Source organism: Loxodonta africana, chromosome 5, assembly GCF_030014295.1.
Source record: "Loxodonta africana isolate mLoxAfr1 chromosome 5, mLoxAfr1.hap2, whole genome shotgun sequence".
Taxonomy (NCBI): Eukaryota; Metazoa; Chordata; class Mammalia; order Proboscidea; family Elephantidae; genus Loxodonta; species Loxodonta africana.
In genome coordinates, this window is record NC_087346.1 from 70,047,269 (window position 1) to 70,065,996 (window position 18,728).

The following is an 18,728-nucleotide window of genomic DNA, read 5'->3' on the forward strand; positions in this document are numbered from 1 at the left end:
TGCCCAGTCCTGCGCCATCCTCTTGATTGTTGCTATGCTTGAGCACATTATTGCAGCCACCGTGTCAATCCATCTCATTGAAAGTCTTCCTCTTTTTCGCTGACCCTCTACTTTACAAGGCATGATGTCCTTCTCTAGGGACTGATCCCTTCTGATAACAGTTCCAAAGTATGTGAGATGTAGTCTCACCATCCTTGCTTCTAAGGAGCATTCTGGTTTTACTTCTTCCAAGACAGACCTGTTCTTTTGGCCATTCACGGTATATTCAAAATTCTTCTTCAACACCACAATTCAAAGGCATCAACTCTTCTTCGGTCTTCCTTATTCGTTGTCCAGCTTTTGTATGCATATGAGGTGATGGAAAATACCATGGCTTTGGTCAGGCGCACCTTAGTCCTCAAGGTGACATCTTTGCTTTTCAACACTTTAAAGAGGTCTTTTGCAGCTGATTTGCCCAATGCAATGTGTCTTTCGACTTCTTGACTACCGCTAGGTTAGTAGTCAGGTACAAACCATTTGTGCCACCCAGGAACCTCCTTCATAAATAGTAACAGTTATGTTACCCAAATCTGTCCAGTGCCCAAACATAAACCTTTGTACATGCATTAAATATGCTTCTTCCTCAAGGTTTATAGTCAGCTAGAAAAACTTGCAAGAGTAAATTGTTGTTGTTGTTGTTAGGTGCCGTCGAGTCGGTTCTGACTCATAGCAACCCTATTCATAACAGAACGAAACACTGCCCAGTCCTGTGCCATCCTCACAATCATTGTTATGCTTGAGCCCATTGTTGTGGCCACTGTGTCAATCCACCTCGTTGAGGGTCTTCCTTTTTTCCGCTAACCCTGTACTTTGCCAAGCTTGGTGTCCTTCTCCAGAGACTGATCCCTCCTGACAACATGTCCAAAGTATGTAAGACACACTCTTGCCATCCTTGCTTCTAAGGAGCATTCTGGTTGTACTTCTTCCATGACAGATTTATTCGTTCTTCTGGCAGTCCACGGTATATTCAATATTCTCTGCCAACGCCACAATTCAAAGGCATTAATTCTTCTTCGGTCTTCCTTTTTCATTGTCCAGCTTTCACACGCATGTGATGTGATTGAAAATACCACGGCTTGGGTCAGGTGCACCTTAGTCTTCAAGGTGACATCTTTGCTCTTCAACATTTTAAAGAGGTCCTTTGCAGCAGATTTACCTAATGCAGTGCGTCTTTTGATTTCTTGACTGCTGCTTCTGTGGCTGTTGATTGTGGATCCAAGTAAAATGAAATCCTTGACAACTTTAATCTTTTCTCTGTTTATCATGATGTTACTTATTGGTCCAGTTGTGAGGATTTTTGTTTTCTTTATGTTGAGGTGCAATCCATACTGAAGGCTGTGGTCTTTGGTCCTCATTAGTAAGTGCTTCAAGTCCTCTTCACTTTCGGCAAGCAAGGTTGTGTCATCTGCATAACACAGGTTGTTAATGAGTCTTCCTCCAACCCTGATGCCGTGTTCTTCTTCATATAATCCAGCTTCTCAGATTATTTGCTCAGCATACAGATTGAATAGATATGGTGAAAGAATACAACCCTGGCGCACAACTTTCTTGACTTTAAACCAATCAGTATCCTCTTGTTCTGTCCAAACAACTACCTCTTGATCCATGTAAAGTTTCCTCATGAGTACAATTAAGTGTTTTGGAATTCTCGTTCTTCGCAACGTTATCCATACTTTCTTATGATCCACACAGTCGAATGCCTTTGCATAGTCAATAAAACACAGGTAAACATCCTTCTGGTATTCTCTGCTTTCAGCCAGGATCCATCTGACATTAGCAATGATATCCCTGGTTCCACGTCCTCTTCTGAAACTGGCCTGAATTTCTGGCAGTTCCCTGTTGATATACTGCTACAGCCGTTTTTGAATGATCTTCAGCAAAATTTTGCTCGCATGTGATATTAATGATATTGTTCTACAATTTCCACATTCGGTTGGATCACCTTTCTTGGGAATAGGCATAAATATAGATCTCTTCCAGTCAGTTGGCCAGGAAGCTGTCTTCCATATTTCTTGCCATAGACAAGTGAGCACCTCCAGCGCTGCATCTGTTTGTTTAAACATCTCAATTGATATTCCATCAATTCCTGGACCATTGTTTTTCGCCAATGCCTTCAGAGCAGCTTGGACTCCTTCCTTCAGTACCATCGGTTCCTGATCGTATGCTACCTCTTGAAATGGTTGAACATCGACTAGTTCTTTTTGGTGTAATGACTCTGTATTCCTTCCATCTTCTTTTGATGCTTCCTGCGTCATTTAATATTTTCCCCATAGAATCCTTCATTATTACAACTCGAGGCTTGAATTTTTTCTTCAGTTCTTTCAGCCTGAGAAACACTGATCGTGTTCTTCCCTTTTGGTTTTCCATTTCCAGATCTTTGCACATGTCATTATAATACTTTACTTTGTCTTCGCGAGAGGCCCTTTGAAATCTTCTGTTCAGTTCTTTTACTTCATCAGCAAGAGTAAATGGTTCCCATAAAAACAGTAGGATCCAAGAGAATTGACCTTAAACAGATGTATTTCTTATTTGACCTGCATAGCAGTCCTGTAAGGTGGCAAGGCAGGTATTGTGTAACTCTATTCTCAGATGAGGACATTCAAGTTGAGAAGAGGCTGCATAATTTCCTAGAGTCCAGTTGTCCAATGTTACCCTAAAGAAATCCATTCAAATCCTGCCTCTGAGTTCTGTATACTTTCTACTCTACCATTCTCTGAACCATGCTAATGTTATGTCACTTTTAAAAACTTTTAATTTGCCTCTTGTCTCCAGTGAGAAGTTTAAATGTAAACAGAAAAGCAAAACCCACTTTTCCCTGTTGAGTTTACTTTTCCTCAACTTAAGAAGAGTTGGCATATATATTGAGCTGTTTGGGTTTTTTTTTTTTTAACTTTTATTACAGAAAATGCCAGTCATATACAAAAGTAGAGATAAAAGCATAAGAATTCTCATGTATCTATCACCCAACTTTACCAATTATCAACTCATGGCCAATCTTGTTTAATCTAAAATCCTACCCACTCCTCGCCTCTCATTTACTGGATTATTTTGAAGCTAGTCTCAAATATATCATTTTATCCATAAATATTTCAGTATGCATCTCCTTTTAAAAAGCATAACAAAACACCACTACCTTAAACTGTAAACAAAACTTTCTTAATATCAGATATTTACTGAGTGTTTTACATCTTCTTGATTATCTCAAATATATTTTCATAGTTGGTTTATTCAAATCAGAATCCAAATAAGATCCATATATTGCATTTTGTTGATATGTCTCTTAAGTCTATAAATCATTAAGTTCTCTCTCCCTTTCTTTTTTCGGTCCCTTGTAATTTCTTAAGTAAAGAAACCAAGTAATGTCTTGTAGAGTTTCCCATGTTCTGGATTTTGCTAAATTTATACTTGTGCTGTCATTTAGCATGTACCTCTGTTTCCACATTTCATGTAAATTGATAGTTTGTCCTAAAGGATGGGATTCAGGCTTTCTTTTTTTTTTTTCCTTTCTTTGTTATTTTGCAATAATTCACCATAGGTGGTGATGTGTGCTTCCCTCAAGAGGCACATAATGTCTGATTGTCTTTCCTTTCTTTTTTTTTACATTAATACCTATTGATGATCATTGCCTAGATCCATATTTTATTAGGGAGATTATTAGATTTTAAAGAAAATTATTTTAACCTCATAAACAGGTAAAAGCTTTGTTTTTAAAACTTGTCTTTCTGTGTGTGGCTATTGAGAATAACACTGCATTGAACACTGATGTGTATGTAAAAGTTCTGCTTTGGGCTTTGGTTTGAGTTCTTTGACGAAAAACAACCAAGAATATTTAAACTCTTTCTGAGTAGTGGATAGAATTCTTGAAACATACCTTCTATCAGGTGTGACCCTCTGAATTATTGAAAAACTTTATACTACAGAGTGTGGCTGTTAGTCTAGGGGTATTTAAATGGCATTTGTCTTTTCTCCAGTGATAAAATCAATTAAAAAGCTATTGCATTGGTGAGTAGCATCTGGGGCCTTAAAAGCTTGCAAGTGACCATCTAAGATACAACTATTGGTCTGTACTTGTCTGGAGCAAAGGAAAAAGAAGGAACCCACTTAAAGAAGAAACCAGTCTATAGGACTAATAGCCTACATGAACCACGACCTCCTCTATCCTGAGACCAGAACTAGGTGGTGCCCGGCAGCCACTACCAACCATTCTGAGTAGGGACACAATAGATGGGCCCGGATAGAATGGGAGAAAAATGTAGAACAAAACTCAAATTCCTAAAAAAGACCAGACTTACTGGGCTAGTAGACACTAGAGGAATGCCCGAGACTGTTGCCCTAAAACACCCTTTCAATTTGGGACTGAAGCTACTCCCAGAGGTCACCTTTCAGCCAAATAATAAATTGGCTCAAAATAAACAGTATCCCCCGTGGAGGGGGGCGGGGATTAAATTGCAGATTAGGCATAGAGAAGCTAGCAGAGATGGGGAACATAGAGGTCATGCCACATGAAGATCACCAAGGAGCTAAGAAATAGAAGCTGAGGAGATAAGGATCTTCCCCCAGAGCTGACAGAGAGAGATGCCTTCCCCTAGGGCCTGCATCCTGACTTCGAACTTCTAGCCTCCTAACTGTGAGAAAATAAGTTTTCGTTTCTTAAAGTCAAAAAAAAGAAGAAAGAAAAAGCTGTTGCTGTCAGATTCATGGTGGTAAAAGCAAAATAGCAAACGTGTCACCATCAAGCCGATTCCAACGCACGGCAACTCCATGTGTCGCAGAGCAGAACTACTCCATAAGGGTTTCTTGGCTATAATCTTTACAGAAGCAGATTGCCAGACCTTTCTTCCATGGCACTGCTGAGTGGGTTGAACCACCAACCTTTAGGTTAGTAATTGAGTGCAAACTGTTTGTGCCACCCAGGGACCTTTCATGGTGGTACCATGAACCAAAAAAGACAAATGCTATTTAAATACCCCCAGGGTAACAGTCACACTCTTTGTAGTATAACGGTTTGCTTATCACTGATTTTGGTAAATAAGAGAAATAAGTAAAGATCTATTTTTGCCCCCTTCTCTCAAAACTAGGATTATTGGCTATCTCTTCTGTTCAAGAAACTGGCGGGCACCAAAGTGTTAACGGCAAGCGTGAAAGCTGCAGACAGAAGCAAACTTCGAGTGTACCTTCATTGCACCAACATTAATCAGTAAGTATGAAAAGCAGCATTTACCAATTATGTGCGTGATCAGTAAGCAGATAACTTCCTACTCTAACACCCTGTTGTCACATTATCTATATAGTAGGCCTAAGATGTGTTAATGGGTTTTTTTCCTTCATGTTCATAATGATACAGTGCCGGAGTCTAAAGAAACATAGCTTAAATATAGCCATTTACAATCTACCAAGATTTGTAAAAGAGTTTTGTCATAATCTATAATGGATATATATATATATATAGGATTTCAATAAAGAATAGTACTAATGTAAGAAAATGTAACTATTTTTATATGAGTGATCAATTCATTGAATGACTATGGATGAATATAAATATTAATTCATACCAATGAATGATTATAGGAATATACTTATCCTCTTGTATCATACTTGATAACTTGAATGTATTAAAGAAGAAGAACAACAACTTTATTTTCAAAAGGTTCAACCACCATTTCTGTAGCTGAGAGACCATAGAGATTTCTGTGAGCCTGTCCTCTGGCCTCAGGTAGCAAAAAGTGTTCCTAAATCTCAGATGTTTTCTTTCTCTGTTAGCTTCAATCTATCCTTACTGACAGAATGGTAGTAAAATACTCATTCTAGCCCATTTCTGGTGAGTGGGAGCTCTGTGAGTAGTGAGAGCCCTACTAGGGAGTGAGGGGAGAATGATTTGGATGGATAAATTCTGCAAAACATCAGTAGATTCAACTTTTTTGTTTGTTTCAAGTATTTTTAAAAGACTAGAAAAAGTCCCTGTTCATGTGGTTTGTAATTTGAATTCACAGGAACCCACAAAAATACAGTTACTAGTCTTCCTAAGTCATGGGTGACTAAGCAAAACCGGAACAGACCTGAATGTTTAAAATTCAGGTGATCCAGAACAATAACCAGATCAGGAAAAATTATGCATTGAAGCCCTGGAATGGGAGGCTTGGAAGAGGCGTAGTGAGCCCATTTAAGAGCCTGATGTGTGAGACTGGATCATTGGCTGGGATGTGGAGAGCTACACGCATTCACAGCAGCACTGTTGGCTTTAAGCCAGACACCACTGTTTCCCACTCTGCTGCAGATCCAACAGGCAAGACATTTGGTTACTATGAAACTCATACAATGCCATTGTTTTGTAAGAGGGAGATTAAGTTTCCAGCAGGGCTTCCACCTGTAATTTTTCCTGTTCAGTTATTGTTCTGGTTCACCCAAAATTTGAAAATTCGGGTCTGTTCCAGTTTTGCTTCCTCAGCTATGACTGAACCAAGAAGGACTGGTTCAAAGCCCTGGTTTGAATATCCAAGGGCTAATTGAAAAAAAAAAAATTTTTTTTTTTTAATTGACTTACTAGCAACATAGAGCCAGGCAAAGGGCTGCAGGCAAAGCAGCAAAGACTCAAGAGTGCACTAGCCCTGAAAGTGGTACTGTGAAGAACAGTATTTTTTATCACATTTTCAAAATAAGACCACACCAGTGGTCTAATAGTATCATAAAAGGGAGGACATTAAAAGAGTTCGTCATCATTATGGATACTAATATCCACGATCATATTTGTAATTGAGCTTTTAATTGCTGAAATTAGATAATTATTTTTATTGAGTTAATCTATTTGCTTTTAGCCCAAGGTATAAAGAAGGAGATTTAACTCTGTATGCCTTAAATCTACATAATGTCACCGTACGCTTACAGTTACCATATTATTTATTTGACAAACAAGTGGATAAATACCTCGTACAACCTTCAGGTCCTGATGGATTACTTTCCAAGTGAGTACTCTTCCTTGTTCATTTCTAACTTTCCCCAAATATGTTGGCATTTTCAGTATTGATAGACAGTATAGATAGGGTTCACTTAATCACATTCCTACTGTTCATAGCTTTTTTTTTTTCCCTGTTGTAAATAGTGCACCTTTGGGTAACAGATACTTTTCTGTATTTAGGTTCTGACCTTTTTAAAATGGGTTATTTTTGCTTGATGAAAGCTTTTCTAAAGTAATTGAATAATAGTTGTAGAGTTGAAACTGTCTTGAGAGGTCTTGTTAATCCAACCACCCATCTAAGGCCAGCCGGCTCTGTTTGATCCCTCCTCTGTTGGAGCTCATGGTCTCTCAAGATGGCTATTCTCGATGGGAGGTTAAGGTGAGCCTCTGTGCCTTTCACCTGCTGGTCTCTGTTCTAGTCTCTAGAGCAGAGGTTGAAAACTATACCTCATGCCTACAGACAAGTGAGTTTGTTTTTAAGGGTCTCCACCTTGTTTTTAGTAGCAGGGGTTGGTATGCACTCTATTAATTTTTATTTTTAATTGGTAGCCAACAATTAAAACTTGACAACTAACAAATCTGTATTTCTACCTTTTCTAAAAAAAAAATGGGTACTCTGGGAGGGCAGGGAAAAGGGAACTCATTGCTTAGGGGCACTGAGCTGCTTCTGTTAAGGGTGATAGAAAAATTTGGAAATGAATAATGGTGAAAGGTTGAACAACATGATAAACATAATATCACTGAATTGTACATGTGAAGAATACTGAAATGGCAATGTTTTGTTACATAAATTTACCACAATAATTAAAAATAAATAAATGACCTCTTTTGGTTTAGCGTAAGAGGGACATTGCATATGCCTTATATGTGCAAATAAGCAATATTAAGTCTAATTCATGTTGTATCTCTCATTCCTTGCACGTTGCCCAACAATTTACACATTCAACAAATATTTGTTGAATGAATGAATGAATAAACCAATCAATGAGATGTTATAGCTTTAAAAAATAGATACTCCGGCAATTCCGGGCTTTCTTTCCCAATTAGTTGGGGTTGAATTGGGGTCATTTAGTTTAGGTAGGCCATGTGCTTTCTAATTCTCCATAGCCCCCACCTGACCCTGTTATTTTATGCCTGTCTTACTGTATTTGCATGTATAACTTTTTTGGTCCTTGTGGGCATTTCAATTTGTAATCCCTAATCTGGAGCAATGCGGAAAACCTCATTTTCTCCAGGGTACTCTCAAATATTTCAAGGACATTTGGGTTATCTCCAACTAGGCTAAATATGCTTCATTTTTTTTCTTCCCATATTCTTTTTTTAATTTTATTTTAAATTTTTTTAGATGAAAGTTTACAGAGCAAACTAGTTTGTCATTAAACAATTAATACACATATTGTTTTGTAACATTGGTTGCCAACCTCACATGTCAACGCTCTTCCCTTCTTGACCTTGGGCTCCCCATTATCAGCTTTCATGTTCCCTCCTTCCTTCTTGTTCTTTCCCCTGGGCTGGTGGGCTCATTCAGTTTCATTTTTTATTTTTTTATGGGCCTGTGTAATCATTGGCTGAAGGGTGAACCTCAGGAGTGACTTCATTACTGAGCTATAAGTGTGTCCGGGGGCCATATTCTCTAGGCTTCTCCAGTCTCTATCAGAGCAGTAAGTCTTTTTGTGTGTGTGTGTGAACTAGAATTTTGTTCTACATTTTTCTCCAGCTCTGTCCAGGACCCTCTATTGTGATCCCTGTTAGAGCAGTCAATGGTGGTAGCCAGACACCATCTAGTTATGCTAGACTCAGTCTGGTGGAGGCGGTGGTAGTTGTGGTCCATTAGTCCTTTGGACTGATATTTCCCTTGTGTCTCTGGTTTTCTTCACTCTCACTTGCTCCAAATAGGGTGAGACCAGTGCAGTACCTTAGATGGCCACTCACAAGCTTTTAAGACCCCAAACGCTAGTCACCAAAGTGGGATGTAGAACATATTCTTTATAAACTATGTTATGCCGATTGAGCTAGGTGTTCCCTGAGACATGCCCAATTTTTTCAACTATTTCTTTGCTGTAGTTATCAGACTCTATTGCATTCTGCTCCCACATTTCATGCTTTATCACTGGAAAATTGGTGAAATTATGGATAATGTTTTAGTCCTCTAAATTCTCTTTGATGGATATGTATTACCTATAATATTCTCTTTTTAAAATGTTTTGAAAGTATCCCATATAAATTTGCTTATACTAATGACCTCTGAGAATTAAACGATGGTCTTCTTAAAAAAAAAAAATTCTTTTTTACCTGAACAACTTACAAAGTGCCTATAAAGACCCCTACATATTGTTTAAAAATATTTGAATGCGTATATTTTCTATTTACCTCAGATAAATTTGCCCAGCATCTTGATTCTGCCGCATCTGTTGTTCGCTAATTCCTTCCAGCTTTGTGTCACCTGAAACTTGAGAAGCAGGCTTCTGTTTCTTTATCATCCTGTTACTGACTTCAAAACATGAAACAAGATGCTGCCCTCAAATAAAGCCTCACCCTCATCACCTAGCCTGATGCGGAAATAATAAGCATACTTTGAGCTTACACTCAGTATATTTATATATTATAGCATCCTTTAGTTATATGTAAGGAACCGTAGTGGTTTAGTGGCTAATCACTCAAATGCTAACCAAAAGGTCAGTGGTTTGAACCCACTAGCTGCTCTGTGGGAGAAAGATGCAGCAGTCTGCTTCTGTAAAGGTTTACAGCCTTAGACATCCTATGAGGCAGTTCTACTCTGTCCTTTAGGATCTCTATGAGTTGGAACTCACCAGAAGGCATATGGGCTTGGTTTGGTTTTGGTTAGTTATATGTAGGAGGCTCTGGGTGGTGCAAATGGTTAAGCACTGGACTACTACCAGAAAGGCTGGCAGTTCAAATCCATCCAGAGGTTCCTTGAAGTAAGGCCTGGTGATCTGCTTCTGAAAGGCCACAGCCTTGAAAACCCTATGGAGTAGTTCTACTCTGCACCCATAGGATCACTACAAGTTGTAACCGTCTTGACAGCAGCTAATAACAACTTTAGTTGTATGTGTAGATGATGAAGCAATATAACCTGATGGCATTAATAGCTTGCCCATGTATTGTTATCTTAAAACAGTATTGTTTCACAGTGATCAGCAAAATACCCTCTCTAAATGCATTACAGAAACTTTTATGTATACTCTTGCAAATGGCCTTTAATTTCATGCATAATTGACTCTTGCTACTGTTTTTTTACTATCATTTAGAGATATTTTCGAAGTCTGTTCTTATTTGTGGTTTCCTGGTGATGGTTATGGCATTTCCTCCCCCACTGCATCTAAAAATTGATGTGATGTAGGTGCTAAAACCAAAAAACAGGTGTGTGAACTGAGTACAACTGCAATAAGGCTTGTTAGCCTCCGGCGCAGTCATGGGTATGTTGTTGACATGTCTGAAGTTACAGTACCCAGAGCTCAGCAGCCAACCAAGGTTCAATGGAAACCAGTTTTTCTGCGGACTGATACTTAGTGAGGACAGAGTGTGAGAGGCTTTTAAAAGTGAAAACTTTAGAATAATGCTAAGCAGGAAATGGCCAAATGTGTGGCTATAGAGGATTAAGTAAACAAACTAATACTCTCACACAATGAGATCCTGTGCAGCCATTAAAATGATGTATTGGATGAATGTTTAATGGTATGGGAAAGTATTAGGATGTGTTAAGTGGAAGAAGAATCAAGTTTTAAGAAAATATTACAGTATACTCATTTTGTTTAAATAAAAATGTCTATGTTTAGAACATAGAACAGAGGTGGATATACACCAAATTATTAAAAATTTATTAAAATGATTTAATAGGTTACCTTTGTTATATTTATTTACCTGAATAATAATAATGACATAATACTGTTATAGTGCTTACTGTATGCAAGACACTGTTGTAAGTGTTCTGCATATATTACATATATGACATATATATAACTCTGGTATTAAGTATATCCTCTAAATTTTCAACCATAAAAGAGTGCTAACTTTAATATAAAAAGCATTTGAGAAAAGGGTAATAGAGATATAAACATTGTTTATGATTATGATGGTAACTATTAGTAGAGCTAAAAGCAGATTACTTTTTTTCATAGACTTGTTTATATTGTATTTGTATCTGAGAGCATGTATTAATTTGATTTGAATAATAATAAGTACACATAAGAAACAATACTTGTAGAACAAAATTCTAACTCACAAAAAAAGACCAGACTTACTGGCCTGACAAAGACTGGAGAAACCCGAAGAGTATGGCCCCCGGACACCCTTTTATCTCACTAATGAAGTCACTCCTTAGGTTCACCTTTCAGCCAAAGATTAGACAGGCCCATAAAACAAAATAAGCCTAAAGGGGCGCACCAGCCCAGAGGCAAGGACTAGAAGGCAAGAGGGGGCAGGAAAGCTGGTAATAGGGAACCCAAGGTTGAAAAGGGGAGAGTGTTGACATGCTGTGGGGTTGGTAACCAATGTTACAAAACAATATGTGTACTAATTGTTTAATGAGAAGTTAGTTTGTTCTATAAACCTTCATGTAAAGTACAATAAAAAAAAAAAAAGAATATGGCAAGTTCACAGAAAAGGCAGCGTGGCTAAAGCCTGGAAGAAAAAAAAATAATAATAACACTTGTCATTAACAAGGTTTTTTTTTCATTTTTTGACTCAATTTTGAATTTGAATTCCAACAGAAAAATACAAAGGAAACAAATTTTCTGGAATCTGTGGTTTAACCAAACAAAAATTTTTTTGTTTTACTATAGCAATATATATGCTAGTGAAATATCTTAACAGCATAAAAAAGTGAATGCTCACCTTCTGTAGGGGCTTAGAAGGTTTATGGTCATAGTTACAAGTCAGAAATCTATTGACTATCATTTTTTATGTTATATTAATGAGTTTTACGTCACATTAAATATGCATATGTATGTATATGTGTATTCTTTTTACATTATTTCAAAATGTTTTCAATTATTTACTATCAAGTAAAATTGCAACAACTCTACCTGACCCGTTAAACCCATTGCCATCAAGTCTGTTCTGACTTATAGCAATCCTATAGGATAGAGTAGAGCTGCCCCATAGAGTTTCCAAGAAGCAGCTGGTGGATTTGAACTGCTGACCTTTTGGTTAGCAGCCAAATACTTAACCACTGCCCCACCAGGGCCCCATCAACTCTACCAGTATAGCTTAAAGATCACTAGGTTAAAAACCTAATTGATAAAATGTTGAAATAAAAATTATGGTATAATATAGACTGTCACCAAAAAAAAAAAATGGGGGGCTAAAAAAAAAATCTCATGACTTTTTGTAGGGTAGGTGGAACGTGCACAACTTGGCTAACTTGGGTGTGTCTTTCCTCTTTGCAGATCTGTTCTACTCAATGGTCAAATTCTGAAGATGGTAGATGATCACACCCTGCCAGCTCTTACGGAAAAACCTCTCCGCCCAGGAAGTTCACTGGGTTTGCCAGCTTTCTCATATGGGTTTTTTGTGATAAGAAATGCCAAAGTCGCTGCTTGTGTCTGAAAAAAAAAAGGCATAACACTAGTCCTGAGACTGAAGTTTTCAAGCGTATTGACAAGAATACCAAATGCAGAACTCAGGCTTCAGGAAGGAAGACACATTACAAATGAGCTTGTGGGAGCTTCGGAAACATTGGGACATTCTCAGTGCCAAATTTAGTACAGTATTTTGGTCTCTCTAAGTAGACTACTGCTCATAATAACAGTTAATAATCCCTTTTGTCAATCACTATGCTTAGCACTGTGCATGCCCTATTTTTAAGTTATGTATGAATGCTCCCAGTATGGCCAGGAGGCAAATAAGTGAAGGCTATATTATTAGACTTAAGAAAGTGCTTAGTTGTTTTTATTTTTAAAAAGTTACTAGAAGGTTGTTGCATTCTTTCCTGCATATGCTGTCTCTTTGGGATCCCACTGGAAAAAGTTTATTGCCATACTCTTCAAAATGGTTATGAAAGTGGGACTATCTCTTTGCACCTAAACAGAGAGCTGGAATTGAGCTGCTGCTTCTCTTCTCTGTTCCGTTTGTCTTCGTCAGAAACAATATGTGAGAGGACAGATGGTTAGATGCAATAGTATAAAAAATGATTAATGAAAATTCAGAGGAAAGGGATTATGTAAACTTCAAATGAAATAAAAAATGACTATAAATGAAATGGGTTTACCAATAGGAGACATTTAGAAAACATTCAATGTATTTTAACCATCTATCAAAATTTACTTTAAACCTTCCTTTAGTTTTCATTTTAGTTGGGAAGCATTTGACTGTAAGTAACAGAAAACCCTAATTTAAAATGGCTTAAATAGTAAGGAAATTTATAATTCCACACAACGAGAAGCTCAAGTCAGGTTGGGCTCTGGTAGGTCAGTATGCCACAAAAGACCCAAGTTCCTTGCATCCCTCTGCTCCACCATCTTTAGTGTTGGCTTACATTCTCAGGCTGGTAGCATGATGGCAGCTATAGCTGTTCCAAGGACCCATTCACATCTGGCAGCAGCCAGAGAAAGATGGACAGTTTTTTCTGTGTCTCCTTCATAGACTTGAAGAATCCTTTTTCAGAGGCTTTCCCATATCTTCTCGTGTTTTACTGGTCAGGAATGAGTTGCATGGCCATTCTTTCCTCCCTCCCCTCCTCACCCCGCCATTACTGAGATTCCTGTAATTGTTTCAGAGTAATCCTTTGGAGTACAGTGAATGATGTTGGGTCATCTACAGCACTGACCACTGTATTTCCATGCTTTTTATCAGTGATAGAATATATTATTTTCTTCTTTATCATAATTTTTTAGGAAATCATAAATTTTTAGGAAACCCTGGTGGCGTAGTGGTTAAGTGCTACAGCTACTAAGTAAGAGGTCAGCAGTTCGAGTTCACCGGGGCTCCTTGGAAACTCTATGGGGCAGTTCTACCCTGTCCTGTAGGGTCGCTATGAGTCGGAGTCAACTCGACAGCAGTGTGTGGTGGGTTATAATTTTTAGAAATATAATCCTCTCTTTATATTTATGCTTGCTATGAACATTGCCTCAATTAAATTTCAGTATATTTATAAGGAGCTAAAGCTGGAACTTATAGTTTGGATGCTTCAATACCCTTATATTTTATATATAAGTGGTTTTTATATTTTCACATTTGAAATAAAGTAATTTTATAAACTTGATATTGCATGATTACTCTTTTAATAAAACTTAAACCTCCAGATCCTGACACTTGGAAGCCTTGTTTTCCTTCACCTCTGTGCTTACACCTCCTATGTTTGTTTGTTTGTTCTCCTCAACACCAAGAGTTGACCTAGAAGAAAAAAGATCAGCCACCAACATAATTTACTTCATCATGTACATTCAATCATGATCGAAGTCTTATCCTGTTTTTCTTTTTCCTGTCCCCTCTGCCACTTAATAAATTTGAGGCCTAATTTCTCACTTCTATTCTTATATTAATCTCCTAATTATTCATCCTGAAATATGTTGACTATTTTTAAAATGGCTCCCTATTTCTTTTTTTTTTTAATATGCTATTGTACTTTAGGTGAAAGTTTACACAGCAAATTAGTTTTCAATTCAACAGTTCATACACAGATTGTTCTGTGACATTGGTTGCAATCCCCACGATGTGTCAGCACTCTCCCCATTTCCACCCTGGCTTCCTGTTTCCATCCCTTCAGCTTCCCTGCCTTCTCAACCTTGCTTTTTGGCAAATGTTGCCCATTTAGTCTTGTATAGTTGATTGTTCTCAGAAGCACATTCCTCTCAAGTGTTATTGCTTATTTTATAGGCCTATCTATTTTTTGGCTGAAAGGTGACCCCTGGGAGTGGCTTTAGTTCCAGATTAAAAGGGTGCCTCGTGGGGATAGTCTCAGGGATTCCTCCAGTGTATCATTTCAGTAAGTCTGATCTTTTTTATGAATTTGAGTTTTGTTCTACATTTTTCTCCCATTCTAACCAGGACCTTCTATTGTGTCCCTGGTCAGAGCAGTCAGTAGTGGTAGCCAGGAATCATCTAATTCTTCTGGTCTCAGGCTAGAGGATGCTGTGGTTCGCGTGGGCCATTAGTCTTTTGGACTAATTGCTTCCTTGGGTCTTTGGTTTCCTTCACTCTCCTTTGCTCCAGACAGGAGGAGACCAACAGTTGTATCTTAGATGTCCCTGTTTTTTGTAGGCACATGATGTTTTCCATAACCTGGCACTGCCCTATTTCTTCAGCCTCCGATCTTGTCACTGTCTTCATAAGCTCTCTTCTCCAACCACAGATCAACTGAGAAGTCTGAACACACATGCTCTTCTACCTGTTGCTCCTGTATGCCTCGTGCTGTTCCCTCTGCTCTGCCCAGACTATCCTTCAAACTCTCCTCTCTATGTGGCAAACTTTCAGATCTAGCTCAAATATAAGGTGTTTCATTTGTTTGTTTATTTTGTTTTTTATATGATTCTTTTTTGTTGTCATTTTTTTATTGTCGTAAATATACGTGTAACAAAACATTTGCTATTTCAACATTCTTCACATATACAATTCTGTAACATTAATTATGTCTATCATATTGTTCAGTCATCACCATTATCTGTTTCCAAAATTTTCCATCACCTTTAACAGAAGCTCAGTGTTCCCTAAGCAATGAGCCCTCTTTTCCCCCTTTCCACCTCCCTCCCCTGATAACCACTAATAAATTTGGTTTCTATACACTTGCCTAATCTAGATCTTTCATGTAAGTGGAGTCATATGATATTTGTCCTTTTGTGTCTGTCTTATTTCACTCTGCATAGTATTTTCAAGGTTAATCCATGTTTAGTATATGTCAGGACTTCATTTCTCTTTATGGCTCTTTATTATATTTATATATATTATAAATATACTATATATATTATATTATACATTTACACCACATTTTGTTCATTCATCTGTTGATGGATGGACATTTAGGTTGTTTCCACCCTTAGTTATTGTGAATAGTGCTTCAATGAACATCAGTCTACCTGTATCTGTGTTCCTGCTTTCAATTCTTTTGGGTCTATACCTAGGAGTGGAATTGCTGGATCACTTAGTAATTCTATGTTTTAACTTTTTGGGGAACCACTAAACTATTTTCTACAGCAGCTGTATCATTTCACAATCCAATAGCAATGGACGAGGATTTCAATTTCTCCATATCCTTGCCAATGCCCAGGTTTTCCGTTTTTTAAACCATAGCCATCTTAGCAGGTATGAAGTGATATCTTATTGTGCTTTTGATTTGCATATTTTCCCCTAATGTCTAATGGTGTTGAGCATCTTTTCATATGCTTGTTGGTCATTTGCATTTCTTCTTTAGTGAAATGTTCATGTATTAGTTTTAATATGCCCCCCTATAATTCAAGCAAATTTAGTCATTTTTCTTTGTTCCCACAGCACTTTGTACATTTACTGTGGCACTTATCATGCACTTTATTACATACATAATAAATCTCACTTGACTCTAAGCTTATAAGAAGGAGATGCTGTATCTCATACATTTTTTAATGCCTTGTGCGTAGCATGTTGTCTGGCACACAGTAGCCACACAGGTATTTCCTTAAGGACATAAAAGAGCATTCAAATTTCAAACCAGTTTAAGTATTTTGATTCTGAATATATAGAAAATTTAATGAGCATTCAGACCAGGGCTTGGAAGCAGTTTGTTCTGGTTCAAACCCCTGCTAAGAATTTGCATTTCCACCCCAGATATACTGAATCAGAATCTACAGTTTAACAAGATCCCCAGGTGATTCTTATGTATAATAAAATTTGAGAACCATTGCTCTATTAGTGGCCTCTAACCAGCAGTATTAGCATTGCCTGGGAACTTGTTAGAAATGAAATTCTCAGCAGGGGTTTGAACTGGAACAAACCGGTTCAAAGCTCTGATTCAAACTTGAAAAAATATTGTCTACTACTTTTCAAAATCTTTAAAAATATCATTAGTGGTTGAAATGGCAAATATTTTTATGTTTTTCACCATAATAACAAAATAAAAAAAATTCCTTTCTTCCTCAGAAACTGTTTACCAGTTTTAGTACTGTATTTGCACTGACTTGTTAAGGACCACATTAACCTCTCTCTATGCTTCAATTTTTTTCCAGCAATAAAATGGAAGTTTTAATCTAAGGTAGAAAGACCAAAAATAAATAAATATACATAAAAAAACAAAGCCATTGCCAGCGAGTTGATTCTGACTCAGAGCAACTCTATAGGACAGAGTAGAACTGCCCCACAGGGTTTTCAAGGAACAGCCAAGCTCCTAACCACTACACCACCAGGGCTCTGGAAATATAAATATAGGCATATTAAAAAAAAAGAAAAAAAACTAAAACTAAACTTGTTGCCTTTGAGTCGATTCCAACTCATAGCGAGCCGACATAGGACAGAGCAGAACTGCCCCATAGAGTTTCCAAGGAGCAGCTGGTAGATTCCAACTGCTGACCTTTTGGTTAGCAGCTGAAGCTCTTAAGCACTGTGCCACCAGGGTGGATTTGAGCTGCTGACCTTTTGGTTGGCAGCCAAGCTCTGAAGCACTGTGCCCCCAGGGCCCTGCGGTATGGGTATAAAAAAAAATAAAATTTGTTGCTGTCGAGTGGGTTCCAACTCACGGCAACGCCATGCGTTAGCAGAACGGCTCCATCGGGTTTTCTTAGCTGTACTCTTTACAGAAGCAGATCACCAGGACTTCCCTCCATGGCATCACTGACTGGGTTTGAACTGCCAACTTGAGATCTGTAGTCGAGTGCCAAGCACAAACCATTTGTACCACCCGTATATAATGATATAGTATGTGTCATTAGTTTTATATCTACATGTATCTCATTAGTAAGCTTTTGCTAATGAGAGGCGGTTATATGCAGAAAGGAAGGCTTTCAGTTATGGATTAAAATTAAATGTATTAATATTAAGTTTTTCTTAAACTTCCTTAGAGTAAGCTGTTAATCAAATACATTTATTTTCTGTAACTCATTACATTAGCTCAAAATTATTTGTCATTTAGTGTCTTTGGTCCTAGTGGTTCAAAGACAAAGAAATGAGTGCAATTACAGAACTGTAAGTCTTCAACATAGAAGTTTACAAAAAAAAAAAAAACAAACCCAGTTCTGTCAAGTCAATTCCGACTCATAGTGACCCTACAGGACAGAGTAGAACTGCCCCATAGAGTTTCCAAGGAGCGCCTGGCGGATTTGAACTGCCAACCTTTTGGTCAGCAGCCGTAGCACTTAACCACTACGATTTGGAAATTCCCATTATTACGTGTTGTAAATCCTGCCTCTACAATGTTAATGAGGGAGGATAGGCTGCAGTTGTGTTGGTGAGGCAGGACTCAATCTATGAGACTGGATTGTGTCTTGAGGCAGTCTCTTGAGATATAAAGAGAGAAGCGAGCAGAGAGACAGGGAGACCTCAGACCACCAAGAAAGCAGCTCCAGGAGCAGGGCATATCCCTTTGGGCCCTGGGGTCCCTTTGAGGAGAAGGGACCTAGTCCGGGGAAACTTGATAAGAAGGCTGACAGAGAGAGAAAGCCTTCGCCTGGAGCTGACGCCCTGAACTTGGACTTTTAGCCTACTTATACTGTGAGGAAATAAACTTCTGTTTGTTAAAGCCATCCACTTGTGGTACTTCTGTTTTAGCAGCACTAGATGACTAAGACAGAATTCAATCCGTAACAGGTGCTTCATG

At 38.0% G+C, this 18,728-nt stretch overlaps 1 protein-coding gene across 1 annotated transcript in view; it reads left to right on the forward strand.

The window, feature by feature from the left end:
- HPSE (heparanase) overlaps positions 1-18,144 on the forward strand; it is a 48,362-nt gene extending 30,218 nt beyond the window's left edge. The window contains exons 10-12 of the mRNA XM_003414108.4: positions 5,118-5,236; positions 6,852-6,998; positions 12,400-18,144. Of these exons, the coding sequence (XP_003414156.1) occupies positions 5,118-5,236; positions 6,852-6,998; positions 12,400-12,559 (426 nt within the window). The 3' untranslated portion in view covers positions 12,560-18,144. The remainder of the gene's footprint in view (positions 1-5,117; positions 5,237-6,851; positions 6,999-12,399) is intronic.
- The last annotated feature ends 584 nt before the right edge of the window (positions 18,145-18,728 follow it).